This window comes from Nyctibius grandis, chromosome W (assembly GCF_013368605.1).
Source record: "Nyctibius grandis isolate bNycGra1 chromosome W, bNycGra1.pri, whole genome shotgun sequence".
Classification (NCBI taxonomy): Eukaryota; Metazoa; Chordata; class Aves; order Nyctibiiformes; family Nyctibiidae; genus Nyctibius; species Nyctibius grandis.
Genome location: NC_090694.1, coordinates 3,611,580 through 3,627,377, shown reverse-complemented (window position 1 = coordinate 3,627,377; position 15,798 = coordinate 3,611,580). Strand labels below are relative to the sequence as shown.

Here is a 15,798-nt window from a genome sequence, read left to right as displayed (position 1 = left end):
CTCTGCTCTCGTGAGACCCCACCTGGAGTACTGCGTTCAGCTCTGGGGCCCCCAACATAAGAAGGACATGGAGCTGTTGGAGCGAGTCCAGAGGAGGGCCACGAAGATGATCAGAGGGCTGGAGCACCTCTCCTATGAAGACAGGCTGGGAGAGTTGGGCTTGTTCAGACTGGAGAAGAGAAGGCTCCAGGGAGACCTTATAGCAGCCTTCCAGTACCTGAAGGGGGCCTACAGGAAAGCGGGAGAGGGACTTTTTGCAAGGGCAAGTAGTGATAGGACGAGGGGGAACGGTTTTAAACTGAAAGAGGGTAGATTTAGATTAGATCTTAGGAAGAAATTCTTTCCTGTGAGGGTGGTGAGACACTGGCCCAGGTTGCCCAGAGAAGCTGTGGCTGCCCCCTCCCTGGCAGTGTTCAAGGCCAGATTGGATGGGGCTTTGAGCAACCTGGTCTAGTGGAAGGTGTCCCTGCCCATGGCAGGTGGGTTGGAACTAGATGATCTTTAAGGTCCCTTCCAACCCAAACCATTCTATGATTCTGTTAATTTTGTTACTTTCATGGAACAGTGGGAATCTCGCTTTTCAGTCTGGTTTCTAGCTGAAAAACATAATTCAGTAAATTGAATTAGTGAATTACAGGTCTCATGGATATTTACTACTGAATGACAAATAATATGCTCTTTTAAATTTATTTCATGCTGAGGAATAAGAGGAAGGTGACATGGTAGCTTTCAGTTGTTCCAGTATATTTGTGTTACATAAGTAAAATTTTTCAGTGAGATTGGGACCCCATTTGCTAGCCTTTGTACAGAAGCACATAGTTAAAAAAGCCAACAGTTCTTGTTTCAAGAATAATATATAGTGTAATATTAAAAGAGTATTATCGTAACTTTTTATAGATAAAGCGATGTGGTGAGATAAGGTTACATGTTGCTTTGTGTAGAATTGTAACCTTTTTTCTCTCTAATTCTGTATTGCAAATATTCAGCATACACACAAAATATTTGTACTTAGTCAAGCATAAGTTTGCAGAGCAAAATGAAGTTGTGTTCTCTTCTGTATGCTTCATCTCGTATAAAAAGAATGGCATTCTAGTTAAGAGATTTACTGTAATATTTGTAATCCCATTGCCTTTGCTGGGCATGTTTATTTCTAGTGGATATGAACTTCTAGTTCTGTTGATGCTCAACAGTAAACAATATATAGACATATGTATGTGTATGTACATGCATACACACTTTGTGAAGTATATAAACTCTTCTTTTTCTAATCCAGCATTATGGTCTTTCCAAATAAAAGTATAAATTATCCTTTACTTCTTCCAGGTCAGTCATGTTTGTTAGCCTTCTACTTTTTCCCTTAATCTTCTGAAGTCTAATCCATAAAATCTGATTGTATTAAATACTCAATTTTTTAAATAACAAAACTTTTTTTTTTTTGATTGAAAGGAAATAAATCTTATTCTGGTGTTTGTGAATTAACTTGGTCAAGGACACGGACCATTTTGGAGCATTGCTCTTCATAATTTAATTTCTTTTTGAAATATTTTTTCCCATTCTTGGAAGATGCAGCATTACATGTTAGCTTTGGATTTTTTTTTCTTCCTAATCCTCTGATATTTTGCTCTGTTAGAGCAATCTAAGAAGTTTGTAAAAGTGGTGAATTTGATCAGGTGATCATTTCAACCTTATGGGAAATTCCTTTGATAACACCGTTCTACTGTAATTCATTGGGCAGCACCCTACTGCTGACTTGAATGAAAAAAAAAAGGTGGTTTATGACTTACTGGGGAGTGAGTATGATGTATCTGGCACCTATAGGCTCTTCAATGATTGTAGAACAAAGTATAGGGCTATGCTATGGTTGTCTGAACTAGCATTATAAGAGAGAAGAGTTCCTTTTTATCCATTTTCTGCATTTCTCCAGTCTCCTGTCATTAACGTGTCCCTTGGTTTTATAGGGTGCAACAGAGAATTTCTTTAAAAAACTAACAGGAAGTCTCAGTTGTTGAATATAATTATTTACAGATTGCATTAAATAGAAAGCATATTAATGTTAGATTAATTCACTTAAAGTTCTTGTAAGCATGAAAAATGTAGAGGGGAAGAGAGAGGAACCACCTCATTTTTTTGATGCATTAAATAAAATGCAGGTTCTTTAAGATGACTCTTCAGTATTCCTAGTGAGCTTCCTGAACCCGTTGACTTTTCCCAGCAATTAATATCTTAAGACTGTGGTTTTAAAGTAGCAGTTTCTGTTAGGGTCCTTTATTTTGTATACTGAATTGATTGGGAGGACTTTTATGAATGTTGAGTTAAATCACACTATGCTCTTTGGTAGTTTGTCACTTCATGTTTTATCTTCGTTTATCAAAGCCCTTCAGTTTTTTCAGTCACTGCTAATCAGACATCCCTTTAAGAAGGATGGATTTCATACCTGTCGTGTTCCTGAAAGCCTAGTTCTCTGTGAGGAAGTGTCTATCTCATGTATTGGAGGCTTTCGCACTTTATGCAGATGGCAGTAAATGCTACTTTATTATTATTATTTTCCGAAGAGGCCTGTGTGAACTGCGAGTAGTCCACTTTCAGGTTCAGCATTGAGGGCATTGGAAACTCTTGGCACTGAAGAATTTGTTTCCATATGGTCATCGTCCTGATTTTAGCTACTTGTCATTGAGGCTTCATTGGCACTGAAAACAATATTTCTTTTTATTGAAAAACATTAACATGAGTCATCTTTCAGTGGGTCAGAGATGCTTGTTACTGGTGGCTGTTTGTATTTACCTATTTTTTTACAAGAAAATTTAAAATTTAACTTGATTGTACAAATATATACTGTTCTGCTCTCTGGAAGGCTTTCCATTGAAACTTTAATCTAAAAATTGAAAGCACCTATTTGATGAATCACATCAGTAAACAAGTGTAAGTTATGTGGAGGTGGGAAAAGAGGTGTGGGTGGTATTTTTATCCACTCATTTTACTCTTAAGTAATTTGTATTTGATTATAAAATCTTAAAGAAACTAGCTGAGTTTATGTTTTATCATGCTGCCAACTGTCTGCTGTATTGGTTTAAAATTGGTATCAAAAACTTGCCCAAGAAATGTTGACTTCATGAGATTTTTAACCCTTTCCTTGTAAGACTTGTCTCTTAAAGACTGCTGTAGGTGGCTTTCAGTGCTCAAAGACCCCTTTTATTCCACTTCATTACTATTGCCAAATGACAGAACATTTTGGTCACCTCTTCTTCCCTGTCCCATAAACAGCACTTTAGCCTTGAGAAGAAGGATATTCAGAGAATTTGCGCTCTTTTTTTTTTCTTTTTAACCAACTGCTCAGAAATGAAAGTAAGGGATGATTGTAAAATCCTTTCAGAAAATAGGATTTCTGTGTTGTCGGGTTTTTAAAATTTACTTGTACATATAATATTTTCCCTTTTGCTTACATCTTGAGGAAAAGAGAGTGACTGAATTGCAATTTCTAATTTTATCAAATGAGATCTGGTTTCTTCCTGAAGCTAAAGATTTAAATATTGTAAAGAAAAGTTAAAGGTATATATGAAAATTACTTGGAAATTTATGGTTGGATAGGGTGAAACAGTCAACAAGACCAGAAAATATTACCGTCACAGCCTATGTAAGAGAATTAGTTTATGTACGAAGAGTTGTTACTATGTCAGGTCCTCGGTGTGGATTTGCCACTTCTGTGTGGAAGAGGGTGGCTTTAGTGGGGCTTCACTGTCAGCTTCAGTGATATTTTGTCATCAAAGTCTGAGGAAAAACTCCTGGAGTTTTGAATATCTATGTATGGTTCTGATTTGACTAGAGATCTGAATTCCCATGTTGAGAATGGAGAATTGCTGTCATTGTTTAACAAGCGCTCCTCAGTTTGCCATTTGCAAAACTTTCAGTGCTTATTGAGTTTTCTCAAGTGGGTATACACAGAGGCCATTAAGGAGGTAGGAGGGAGGCATATCCTGCAAGCCCGTGTGTGCAGAAGATCTCTGAGAAACCATGCTTGCGTGGTGATGCCAGGAGCATGAGAGGGTATGCTGTGTTCCCTGCTTTGTAGAATATTCTCTGAAACTTTTGTCTCTGCTGTGTGTTGGTTTTTTTTTTAATCAGCCTAAAGTTACTTACACTTAAACTTACAAAATGTGTTGTCCAAGAAAGTATTAATTTGGTACCTTTCTGTTGGCTGTTTAAATAGACTTTTGTGCGAAGATGAAGTATGGCTTCTTTTTCTCACAGTTCTGAACAAGACCGAGACCAGTCTTAACAGATCACTTTCAGTTTGCAGTACAGTTGAAATCTGAAGCTGGTTTGCAGGGTGTGACAGGGCTTTTGCCTTGGGTATGTACTCCAGTATGCCAACTACTCATACAGCTTAGAATTGTTTTTCGACACACTAGACCAGTGACGTCTGTAATCAGATTCTCATTCCCAGTCATGCTTTTGCGTTACGCTTGTCACTCAGTTGAAGTCTGTGTTTCAGAGAAGCCTTCAAAATTACATTTGTAGCGATAAGCCTTCAAATGTGTCTGTAAGATGATTTTTGAACAGTTAAATATTGAAAACCTTTATTGAGCAACAGTTGAATTTTTGCAGAATGAATTGTTTGAAAGCAGGGAGGCACAAACTGTCTGCATTAGGTGTTGAAAGCCCTGCTATAATACTGTTTGCTTCCAGATGTTCTGGAGTGGTCTTGGAGGCTATTATACACAAGTGTTTCTTAGACATCGTTATATCCTGCAGTGACTGCAGTATAGATAAGGCCTTTGAGATAAAACACACAGAGCCTTATTTAAATGTGATCTGCACAATTATTCCAGAACATCTTATTTTGATAGGTTATTCAGTTCTGTTGTTGTCTCCTCCACCACCACCACCCTGAGAAAATTTGGACCCTTAGAGGGATGTTTTGTAGCCTTTTATTTGATTTTTCACTGTAGCTTTCTGAATAGGTCATTCTTATGTTTTTGGTTGGTTGTTGTTCTGTTGGGAGGTGGATGTTACTGTCTCCCTCCAAAGGAAAACAAAAATGGCAAAAACATCTGAATACTATTCAGATCTTTATTTCCTTTTTGAGTTTTCTTGCTTTCCTAAAGCAACTGGATTATAGTAACCTTAAATCAGAGATGTAGGACTTGCTTTTTTGCATTGGTGCTTTGTAACCCTAGGAAGAAGACTGACTCTACCTCAGTTCAGCCTCAGAAAAGGTTGGCAGAAAAAAATGGAATAAAAGGAATTAAAACAGAATAGGACTTTTCTGTTTTAAGAAAGACTTTTTACGAAGCCTACTGGGGAAGTTTAGGAGGCCTGCTTTGTAAAAGGAGAGGACTCAATCACTGAAACCTTTTAGAATTTTAGATCTTTTGGATCTTAATCATCTCCCTCAATGTAGATGCAGCATTGATGTGTTTTCAGCAGAGGTGGTCTTCTTATAAGAGAATTTATCCTCTTCATCGCTTCTCCAGTGAATTGCATGATTAGCTTAGCCTTCAGAAAACACTTTGTACCAAAACTTCTTTTTAGAGCCTTGTTTCAGCAGTGTTCTGATGTTAATATTTTTAACATACTTTCCAGATAGCTTTTGTTATTGAAATCCAGGAAATACAGGGGGGAAATATAAAAAATACACTTGTCATAGCTGGCTCTATAGATGTTGAAATTTATAAGGATTATTTATGGAGCCTGGAACTGCCTGGAACAGAATTATGTTTTTGAGTAAGCAATGAAAACAAAAAAGGAAAAAGCCAAGAGATGTTAGAAGTCTGGACCACAGAATCTTCAGTGGAGGCTTCAGCCATTTGGATTGTAGCACTGGCATGTGTATTTAAAAACAAACCAACCCCAAACAACAAAAAAAACCCCAACACCCTCCCTCTAACCCACCCCACACAGACCCCCTTCCACCCTCCCAAACCAAAACAAACAAAAAAACCTGTGGCCATTTAAAAAAAAAATCTTTGTAGTGAGCAAAGTCTGGCTCTTCAGCATGTGTAAGATTACAAGTTGTATGCAAACATTTCTGCTGAGTACTGAGAAAGTCATAGCTCTTTGTCAGCTCTGATGGAAAGTGTTCTGAACCAAGACCTTACAGATGGCTCAAAAGCCATTTTATACATTTATTTCCTTCCTCAATGTGAAAACTTGAAACTGTGGAAACATTGTCCACTACAGACAAACTAGACGGACAGAAGAAATGTAGTCATCTTGCAATGTTTTTCTAAATTGTATAAGTTTAACTTTCATATTTATGTTTCTCCCACTCCTTGTTTATTTTTGCTTCCTCAGGGTCTCTGTTTTCACAGAATTTTCCGTCATAAATGTTTCTGATTGCCATTCTGAAGTTGGCCGTCTCTCTAGATATTTTACCTAGATGTTACATTTCTGGTAACTGGAAATGTACCGATCTGCCTGCCTCAGACTAAGTTCTTGGTTCATTTATGCAATTAATATGATGAAATAATGTGTCTAAAACTTCTGAGTTTGTATTTAAATACTAAAGCCTAATTAATTCCATACAACAACTTTGGAAGTACCTGCTTGGAATTTGAGGGACTACAAGATGGATTGGGCTAAACTTGAACTGCTTCTGGTACTTCCAGAAAGTTGACAAGTGTTTCTGTTTCAGTTGAGGGAGGGTCAGAATTAAACAGTTCATGCAGTGTATTTTCCATTATTTACTACTTTGCTAGAAGACAGATTTTTTTTCAAATGGAACTTGCTGATGTTCCAGCAAGTTGTATTCTTTTGTTGAAGGCTTCACCTGTACTTACTTAATATGAAGAAATAAACTGCTTGTATAAAGAGTATAAACCTTGACTAGGGAATACATTTTTAAATTTTTAATTGTTTTTAATCAAGATTACAAAGTTTACATATTGTGCTTTCTGATGTCTCTGTTGGTGTACTTTCTAATGGAAAAGCAAATTACCCAACATACATATTTTTAATTTTCTTCCTTATTCTAGCCTAATAGTGAATTCCTCCTACATCCTCCAATGTTATCCTGTACTACACTATGCCAAACTAAGGCAAATGATAAAAAGGATTTTTATTACATTAGTGAACTAAGACCTAACATTTGAAAGAACTCTCAAGAACTGCTTTCATCTTAATATGAATTAACAAAACTTCTTTCGTGAAGGCCTAGAGAAAGAATATTGGTTAATATGGGCTAATATCTGAAGGACCCACTAAAAAATGACTGGGCTTATTGTTTGACTTTCTTAAACAAGGATTATTTGGAGGATAAAAGATAAACTATAAATTATTTACTTGACAAATATATCGAGTAAATGTGCTACTGTCTTTGTTTAGCCCGCACCCAGGGCTAAACAATAAACAGTTTTTCTGTCACCCAATGTCCCTTCCCCAAACGAGGAAGGGAATTGGGAAAAGGAAGGATGATCCCAATGAAACCAGGACAACTACTTAGAGTAGTAATTTGGAATGTACTAGTGAATGTTGTTTAGCAAATTTGTAAAGAAAATCAGCCTTGTTAATTTGGGATTTTGGCTTCTGTAAGTTTCCATTGAAAAGGAGGAGGGGCTATGCTATGATTTTTTTTTAGTGACATGGTAAGTAAGCAAATTAGTAAATTTCTATACTCTTGTCTTTTGGGTAACTTTTCTAGGAAGTCTAAAACCTTTTTTTTTGTTAAGAAATAATAGTTGAAAATACATGCATATGTTTATTTAATATAGCTAATTGTTTTTTTCCTTTTATCTTGCAGCAACGCACCTCTTGCTTTTTCCTCCAAAGTATGTTATATTAAGTTTCGTGAAGCATCAAGTGTTGGTGTGGCCCAGCATCTCACTAACACGGTTTTTATTGACAGAGCTTTGATAGTTGTGCCCTGTGCAGAAGGTTGGTATTTTAGACCTTCTTCTGTAATGTTGGTCTTTGTCCTGTCTGCTAATTGTTTTAAGCTTTCTATGTAAGGAGGTGGTGCTCTGTTGTTATTTTTTTTTATTGCTTTTTTTAAAAAAAGTCTTGAAACAAAATAGAAAATTGAATGAAGAAACCCAATTATATATATTTAATTGAAATTCAGCATTAGAAAAAATTAGTTGATTTAAATGAGGATAATTCAATTTTCCATAGTTATTACATATTTTGGGGGAAAAGAAGGTAAAATAATTCCCTTCAATATGGTTTGTGTTGGCAAGCTTATTCCCACACAAAGTTCTCACTGAAGTCAATGGAGCACTGAAAAGGTTAGGCAATTTCCTGGCACCGATAACATTGCGGTTTGGATCTTAACGTATTGCCCTTGGTGTGGTGGGTTTGTTTGGGTTTTTTTGTGTGTGTTTTTGTTTTGTTTTGTTTTTTTTAAGATACTAATTATTTTTCCATTTTTTTTTAGACTGAATCCCAATTTTGTCTTGTAGACGTGATATATTCATTTGACCATTTTATATTCATCTAATCTAAAATATTTTGCATTTGTGGTGATAATTACTGTTTGAATATAAATGTTTACCTGCTAGTTTAATAAAAAAAAAATCAGTTTTCCTTTCTTGTTCCTGTGGAAAATATTACTTTGTGTGCAATAAAAAGGCTTTCTTATGCATACTGGTACTCCTTTTTGATTTTAGATATCTCTTCAAAAATGCAATCAGCTGTACAGAATGCTTCTAGTATAAAATATTTTTATAACTCTTAATAAAATAAAATGCTTGGTGAATACTAAATTTATAAGTGTTCCTTTAACTAGCTTTGAGGTCATGCTTTTACAGATGTGTTGAATACAAGGTAGTTCTTATTGTTAGTATACTATCCCAGATCTGAATACAGTTCTATGAAGCATGGGTCTACTGTAGGCAGATCGCTGGAGTTAGGCAGAGCCCCATTGACTTCATTGGGATCATTGTGGGAATTGATCATCTGCCCATTTGGATCTGAACTTTTTGCCTCTTTGGAGTGGAAACATTCCAGCTGGTGGAGTGAAGCTAACTTCACTTTGAACATGGTAGCTGTTCTGCCATGAACAACGATATTTAAAATGATTGATCCATAAACTGCAGCAAGTCCAGAAATATCTCCTATTAACAGGACTTTTCTAACTGCAAGAGTCAGGTTTTGGTTCAAAAAATACCGTTGACTTCTTGGAGTTTGTTAACAGTGAGTGGTCCCAGAGTACCATTTTTTGGCATGTTTGCCACATCATGATCTGGATAGTATGAGATTAGTGCTGCTGTAATAATGGTCTGGGGTGTTCCTAGCAAACTCTGTCAAGTCTCCAAAATTTCATAGATTCTGAAATGACCTACAATATACTGTCTATTCTTGTAGCCTTGTTAATATGGGCATATTAACAAGTCTTTGTGAAGCCTAGGTTTTTAGTTGCTTTTATGCTTTGTTTCGGGGGCGCTTTGTTTTTAATTTTGCAACTTGTTCTTAAACCACAAAGAGGATATTGCTGTATCCACTTGAAGCTTCGTAGAGGATTTGGGTAGGCAAAATGTATCAGACCAGAGTCATTATTGAAAAATTGCCCTTAAGTAATTGATTACAAATTCTTCAGGATCTTAGTTTTACGTTTCATTGAAAAGACCTTAACACTGGTTCAGTACTGCCAGAGAGGAAAGATTGCTGCCTAATGAATGAACAACACTTCCTGGTGTTTTTCTTGTGATGAGATCACTGCCTGACGTGATGTGGCAACAGGCAGGTAAAGCTACATTTTCCTGTGTCTCTTGATGGTAGACAATGAGTGGAAGGAGAATAAAATCAAAGTTCTGACAAATCTTGTTCCAAACCTGTTTGTAGTTGACTTATTAGGCATTTCTGAGAAAATGTATTACAGAAAAATTGTCACTGTTCCAGATCATTCTGGACCCCACAGAGATTTATGCATAATTAGGTGAACAAGTGATTGGGTTGTGAGGTCAAATTTTTTTTTGAAGTCAGAATGCTGTTTCCATGTAACTTTCTAACAGAATCGCTAATTTTAATTTTTAAAGATGTGAATTCATATGGGTTTAACTTTCTGAGGAATTTATTCTGTGGAATAAGCATGGCTTTGGAGACCACAGTGCAACATTTTTGATTCACTATGTATCATTGTTAATGGAGTCAGTGGAGTGTATCACGGGCTTTAAAAGTAGCAATGGCTGTATTCTACTGGAAGGTTAAATTATATCCATGGCCAACAGTGCCAGCAATAAAACATTTCATGTGTCAAATCGAACATAGAGGAGAGGTAAAACGGAACTCTGAAAACTTGGTTTTAAAAACCAGAATAAAATCTGAAAATTGAAGTGTATTTAAACAGTGGTAAATCAAGGGAATATGAGGAGGGAAACACTACACAATGAAAACAACATTAATTTTGTGATATTTAATAAACAATTTAACAAAACTGTAATTGTAAATGAATTAACATTATCAAGTTGTCAAAATATGACTTGTGTGTGTGTATCAGTAGGTTCTTCTTTAAACGTTATACTTTGAGAATGCAAAGGTTGAAAGATAAACAAAGGTGCCACCCTAATCATTCTAAATTTTATGTCCACATTGTCTAGTAGATGGATTTTGACTATTAATTTGGTTTTGTATGTTTTCTCTGTGTGATATTTGTGCATTATTAGATGACTAGACTGGCCAAGGCAGACCTGTTACACTTGCCTGAGTTAGGCATTGTTTGTCATGCCACTAAACCTGCCGCCAAGTGAAACCTTCATGGGGGAAATGAGATCGAAGTCTGGCCTGCTGAAGATGGACGCCCTGTCTCTGTTTTTATTTTATTTTGCTTTCTTTCCTTTATTTCTTTTATTTTAATTTTATTTTTTCCCTTTTTTGTTTTGTTCTGTTAAATCTCTTTCCCTTGTACTTGTGAACTGGTAATTCAGTTCTGAAAAAATGATGTTTTATAAAGGGTTCACAGTGTTTCATTTTGAAGTTGACCTGAAGCTGCTTGTGGATGGTATACACAGAATTTAGAATATGGTTAACTAAGTTTTGTGCTGTGAATTATAGATAAATTTGGTTTGGAATACATTTAAGCATCTAAATTCAGCAGATGAGCACATTGTGTCAGACTGGAATAGTGAAAAATATATCAGTTTTAAGATGCATTCTTTCATATGTTGTGCTTTATGACCTTATCTTGGAAGAGGAGAGTTGAAACTCTTACTTTCTGGAGAAATTAACTTTACAAAGTAAAATCATGATCTTTCTCTGCTATTTTTCCTCTTCTCAGCAGAGTAGTTTTATTTTAGGTTGCATGGTCTGTTTAAAAGAAGGCTTTCTATTTATGTCTAATATAAAGAGTTTAAAATAATTATATCTGATATTGAACTTTCATGAATATCGAATGTCATGAAATATTTGTTTGCTTCTGATGAAACCTTGCTCCAGTGAGGTCAGTGGCAGTAAGATTTCATCCTTTTGGGTTTTTAATTTTTAGAAAAAACTGTTTACCACTCATAAGTACAAATGCAGCCTGAGGTTTTGGTTGGAATGTGTTATGTGAGGCACATTGTCTTTTAACAGTTATTTGTGGGAAGATTGAAAAGTTCTGTGTGTGTATGTATGTGTGTATTGCACTTTTACATGCTCCAGTGGTGATTGTTTCAAGAAGAGTTTTAAAAAAAAAAAAAGTGTCATCTCACAATCTCAGAAGCCCTGGCAGTTCATGCTGGAGTGATTGAGAAGGTTCTCATCCCTAAATGATGTTTGTTCTTTCTTGTGAAATGGAAGCCCTGAAACAGAAGTGCTGGACCAGGTGGTATGACTAGTCCTCAAGCATTGCTCTTCCCAGCCAGCTTCATTGGGACCAATTGGTTTCACTGGTAATGCACCAGGCTGTGAACTGCAGCTGGGAAGAGCTTTGCTTCATGATCTCTGTTGGATTTAGCTGTGCCAGTTGAGGTAATTACTAGTAGTTGTAATCTCTTTTATCTCTGCTGCTAAATCCAATAAGAATCATGAATTGGATCACACAGAAATTATTTTATTTGTAACTGTGCATTTTCCATTGATTTAAAATAGTAGGAAAATAACAATTCCTTTAATTATGTTTTGAGTAGATGTGAACAGAAAGTATTTTTATAACAAACATACTTATTGCTGAAGCGGTTTTGGGGGGAGGGGAGGATTAACCATGTAGTTTCAGTACAAAGAGTAGGAAATTAATTTCTTCTGAGCACATGAAGGGGGATAAAAATACTGTGATTAGTACCTGCTTAACACAGATACTTCTGTTCAGCATTTAGCAAAATGGATTCTGGTATGGACTAGGTTGACTAGGGTTCTTAAGCACTTTGATGATACAAAAAAGTATCAATCATAACTGATATTTAGGACAGTTGTACATTTCTGAAGAAGCATAAGGTATCTCTAGGCAATGCAAAGCTAATCTACATTAGTTTCCAGATTCCTTTGCAAAGTGAAGAATAAATAATCATAGAATCTGTAATTTACTAAACACTCATAAGCTTCTAAAAATATTTCTAAGGATGTGGTATAGATGTGGCATATTTATAGTCTGTTTCCCTTATTAGAAAATAAATATCTTTACCTCATTTCCATTCAGCTTTTAAATACCATGAGTTTAAAAACTGATACAGTTATTCTTTAAACTAAAGTGTCCTAATTTGTTATGTCATTACCTACATGTTTTGTTGTGTCTTTGTGGGCTTGTATTCCTTTTATAAATAAATTCATGGAGATAACATTCCAAAACTTAAAGGCTGTAACTCGTGAGGTTATTTGGACTCACATATTAATTTGTTTTTCAAAACTGTCTAAAGAAGAAGGAAGTAAATTTGCAAGATATTTCAGGTTTTTTTTTTTACCCACAACAGTTTATTTTCTATAGAATTGTTAAAAAGTTTGACCTGATCTTCAAAAATAGAGGGGGGTCTTTTGAAAAGACAGTATCTCTGAAAATACAGGCAAATTTTCTGGATTCTGTCTGTAGAGATACAGATTCCTCATTCTTGAATAAAATAAACAAGCAGATCTTTGTTTGTGGCATGGAACTGACCAACTAGATTTTGTATTTAAAATAAAACATTACGTTGCTGAGGGACCAAAGTATTCTGGAAATAATGCTGCTAACTTTATAATTTAGATATGGATGTTACTCATTTTTTGAACTGCTATAATAGTTTACTTAACTGAAAGTGTTCGGTGGATTCCTTAAGCAACGTTTGAGCAAATGAATAATTCCAATTATTTCAGTAACATGACCCATTGCTTAAAGTTTAGGATTGTATTTAAGTACCTTTCTGAACTTGACTCCCTGTCTGTTTAGTTATGTGCATAACTCAACTCCTATTTAAAAGGGCTAAATGCATTAAGCATCTCTTATCTGGCCAAGTGTGTATTGAATTGGCTGTATGTAAGTGCATTATTAAATTAGGCATATGCTTATGTACATTACTGACCAAGGATCTAAATTAGAATGCAGATGCACCACTTTAGGAGCTATTTCTGCTATTGGATTTACTTGAGCCATGTCTGTTGATCCTGTAGAAACCTGTATGAGTATTCAGTTAATTGCAAGATGCTGGCTGTTCAGGATAAGGTCTGGTTCATCAATCATAGAATCATAGAATTTAATAATTTGAAAACACTTAAGTACTTTGATTTTTCAGAAGAACTGGTATATAATTGTATGCCTAATTTGCACGCACGGTTGCTGGAACTGTATATTTGGAAGCCTGTTAGCTACATAGTAGGCAGGATGTGCAGCAAAGTACCTGATTCTCATGAGCAGTCAGGAAAATCAGGTAAACCTCTCATTGCATGCCTGACTTCAGAATGAGACCTGTAAAGGTGCCTCAAAACTTAACATAAATAAAATAAATCTAAATAGGAGGCATGAGGAAAAAAAAAAGAGTACTGTTATTTTATCTTTTCTATTCCACCCATGCTACATATAAATCAATTTTCACTTAGATTTGTTTTGTCCTTCGGTCATATCCAACTGTAACCCAGTCCTTGCTGCAAATTTGTAGAACAGGTTTGCAACACTTTTGTCGTCTTTTTATTTTTTTAAAGTAGTATGATTCCAGTGGGGTTTATTGGAGCTCATATAGCTAAAATTGCACAGTGTTTTGAAACTTATCTCATATTTTGCTTTTTGATAACAATATTTATATATTAATTTTTAAATCCTGAAGTTAGGGCTTTTATAGTTAAAACATATACAGTTTGAACCAAAACAGTAAAAGCCACTGGCACAATATTTGTATATACCTTGACTTTTAAAACAATGTTTAAATAAAAGCGTTTACTTTATTAAAGTGCATGGGGTAATACCAAAGGGCTCAGTTGGATAGCATATATACAGTTATGCCAGTAATTTTGTATTCATAATTAACTGTTACATCTTTTGATTTCTGAAGATTTTTGGGGTTCACTTAGCAGTCTAATTGTAACTAACTTTGAATGAAACCTGCGGTTAGTTCAGATTAGATATTACTTAAACTTTTAGCATGATGGGGAATATAATATGGTTGAAATAGTAGGAAATACATATTTTAGGAAAATATAGCTTGCTTAGCTGATCAGTTATGATTTTCTTCAATCTCAGTAAATTTAAAGCTAATTTATCAAAGTTTCAGATAAACTGAGGTGACCTAGAATGTAAGACAGTACAAATCTGAATTTTTCTGCCCTCCCCTCCTCCACTCCCAACTTCACTTGTAGTATATCTTGTGTGGAGTCACAGTAGTTTTAATTTTATTTTTATTTATTTTTACATCAAAAGTAGGTAACACCAGAGGGGGAAAAAGTGCACTAATTTCAGTTAGCACATACTTTGTTCTCTCTCTTTCTCTCTCTCTCTCTCTTTTTTTTTTTTTTTTTTTTTTTTTTTTTTTACTGATTTGGTTATTTGCCATTTCTGGGGATTAAACTTTAAAAAATGTTCTTCTTTTCTATATCTGATGTTCTGTGTGCTATTAGTGATGCAGCCAACACGAACGGTTGTCATGTGTAAAACAACTTTCGATCACCGTGAAAACACCGCCCTGGGAAAGCGTCCATGCTTGATATCGTTTGGTTCATGAACATTAAGTTTCCAGTACAGGTGACCCATAGCTCAAAGTGTTAAATAATTGTGTACATTATTCAGTTTTTAAAATAATAATCCATTAACGCAATTGCTAGTCTTTGAAGTTTTGCTCACTTTTGTTTTTCCTAGTAGAGCAGGGTAAAAGGAAATACTTAAGTTCGTATTTGTTTCTTTGTAAGGATCTGGTAGATAGATTCATTCTTATTTATTACATTTTTAAATGCAAGGGTAATTGTAAAATCATAGAAAGAGTAACATCTGTGTAGTGTTTCAACTCTGTGTAATGCTTTCATTTGCTTCTTCAGGTAAAATCCCAGATGAAGCCAAAGCCCTTTCTCTATTGGCACCTGCTCCTACTATGACAAGCCTGATGCCTGGTGCAGGGTTGCTTCCTATACCTACACCAACCCCTTTGACTACAGTAAGTAAAATTCAGCCCCTGTTTGATTTCTGGTTTTCCTCTATACTCAGTAGCCTTTCTGTGTTCAGAGAACAAGATCTATCTGATTCGTGGATGTTGTCCTCTTATATGTTAAGTCAGTGAGGATTTAGCTATGATGCCTCTTGAGGGTAGATCACAAAATGTCCATGCACTACCTTTCCTGGGTGTTTCTTTCAGATTCTTATTTTGCAAAATAGTGGGTAAATACTGGTTTTGGTTGTGTATCTTTTAATTGTTGTCCCTTCCCTAGACCCATTACTTTGATCCAGTGGCAGTGCTATCCACCTCCTAAAAATTTATTAAAACATAATAGTTAAATTGACAC

General features: G+C 35.4%; 1 protein-coding gene across 5 annotated transcripts in view; it reads left to right on the top strand.

Moving 5' to 3' along the window:
* LOC137675734 (splicing regulatory glutamine/lysine-rich protein 1-like) overlaps window positions 1-15,798 on the top strand; it is a 74,791-nt gene that overhangs the window by 5,942 nt on the left and 53,051 nt on the right. For 4 of the 5 annotated variants that reach the window (XM_068421927.1, XM_068421926.1, XM_068421928.1 and 1 more), the window contains exons 2-3: window positions 7,736-7,869; window positions 15,337-15,452. In XM_068421927.1, the coding sequence (XP_068278028.1) occupies window positions 7,736-7,869; window positions 15,337-15,452 (250 nt within the window). Of the gene's footprint in view, window positions 1-7,735; window positions 7,870-14,922; window positions 15,047-15,336; window positions 15,453-15,798 lie in introns of those variants that run through there. The other variant, XM_068421930.1, reaches the window with a different exon arrangement.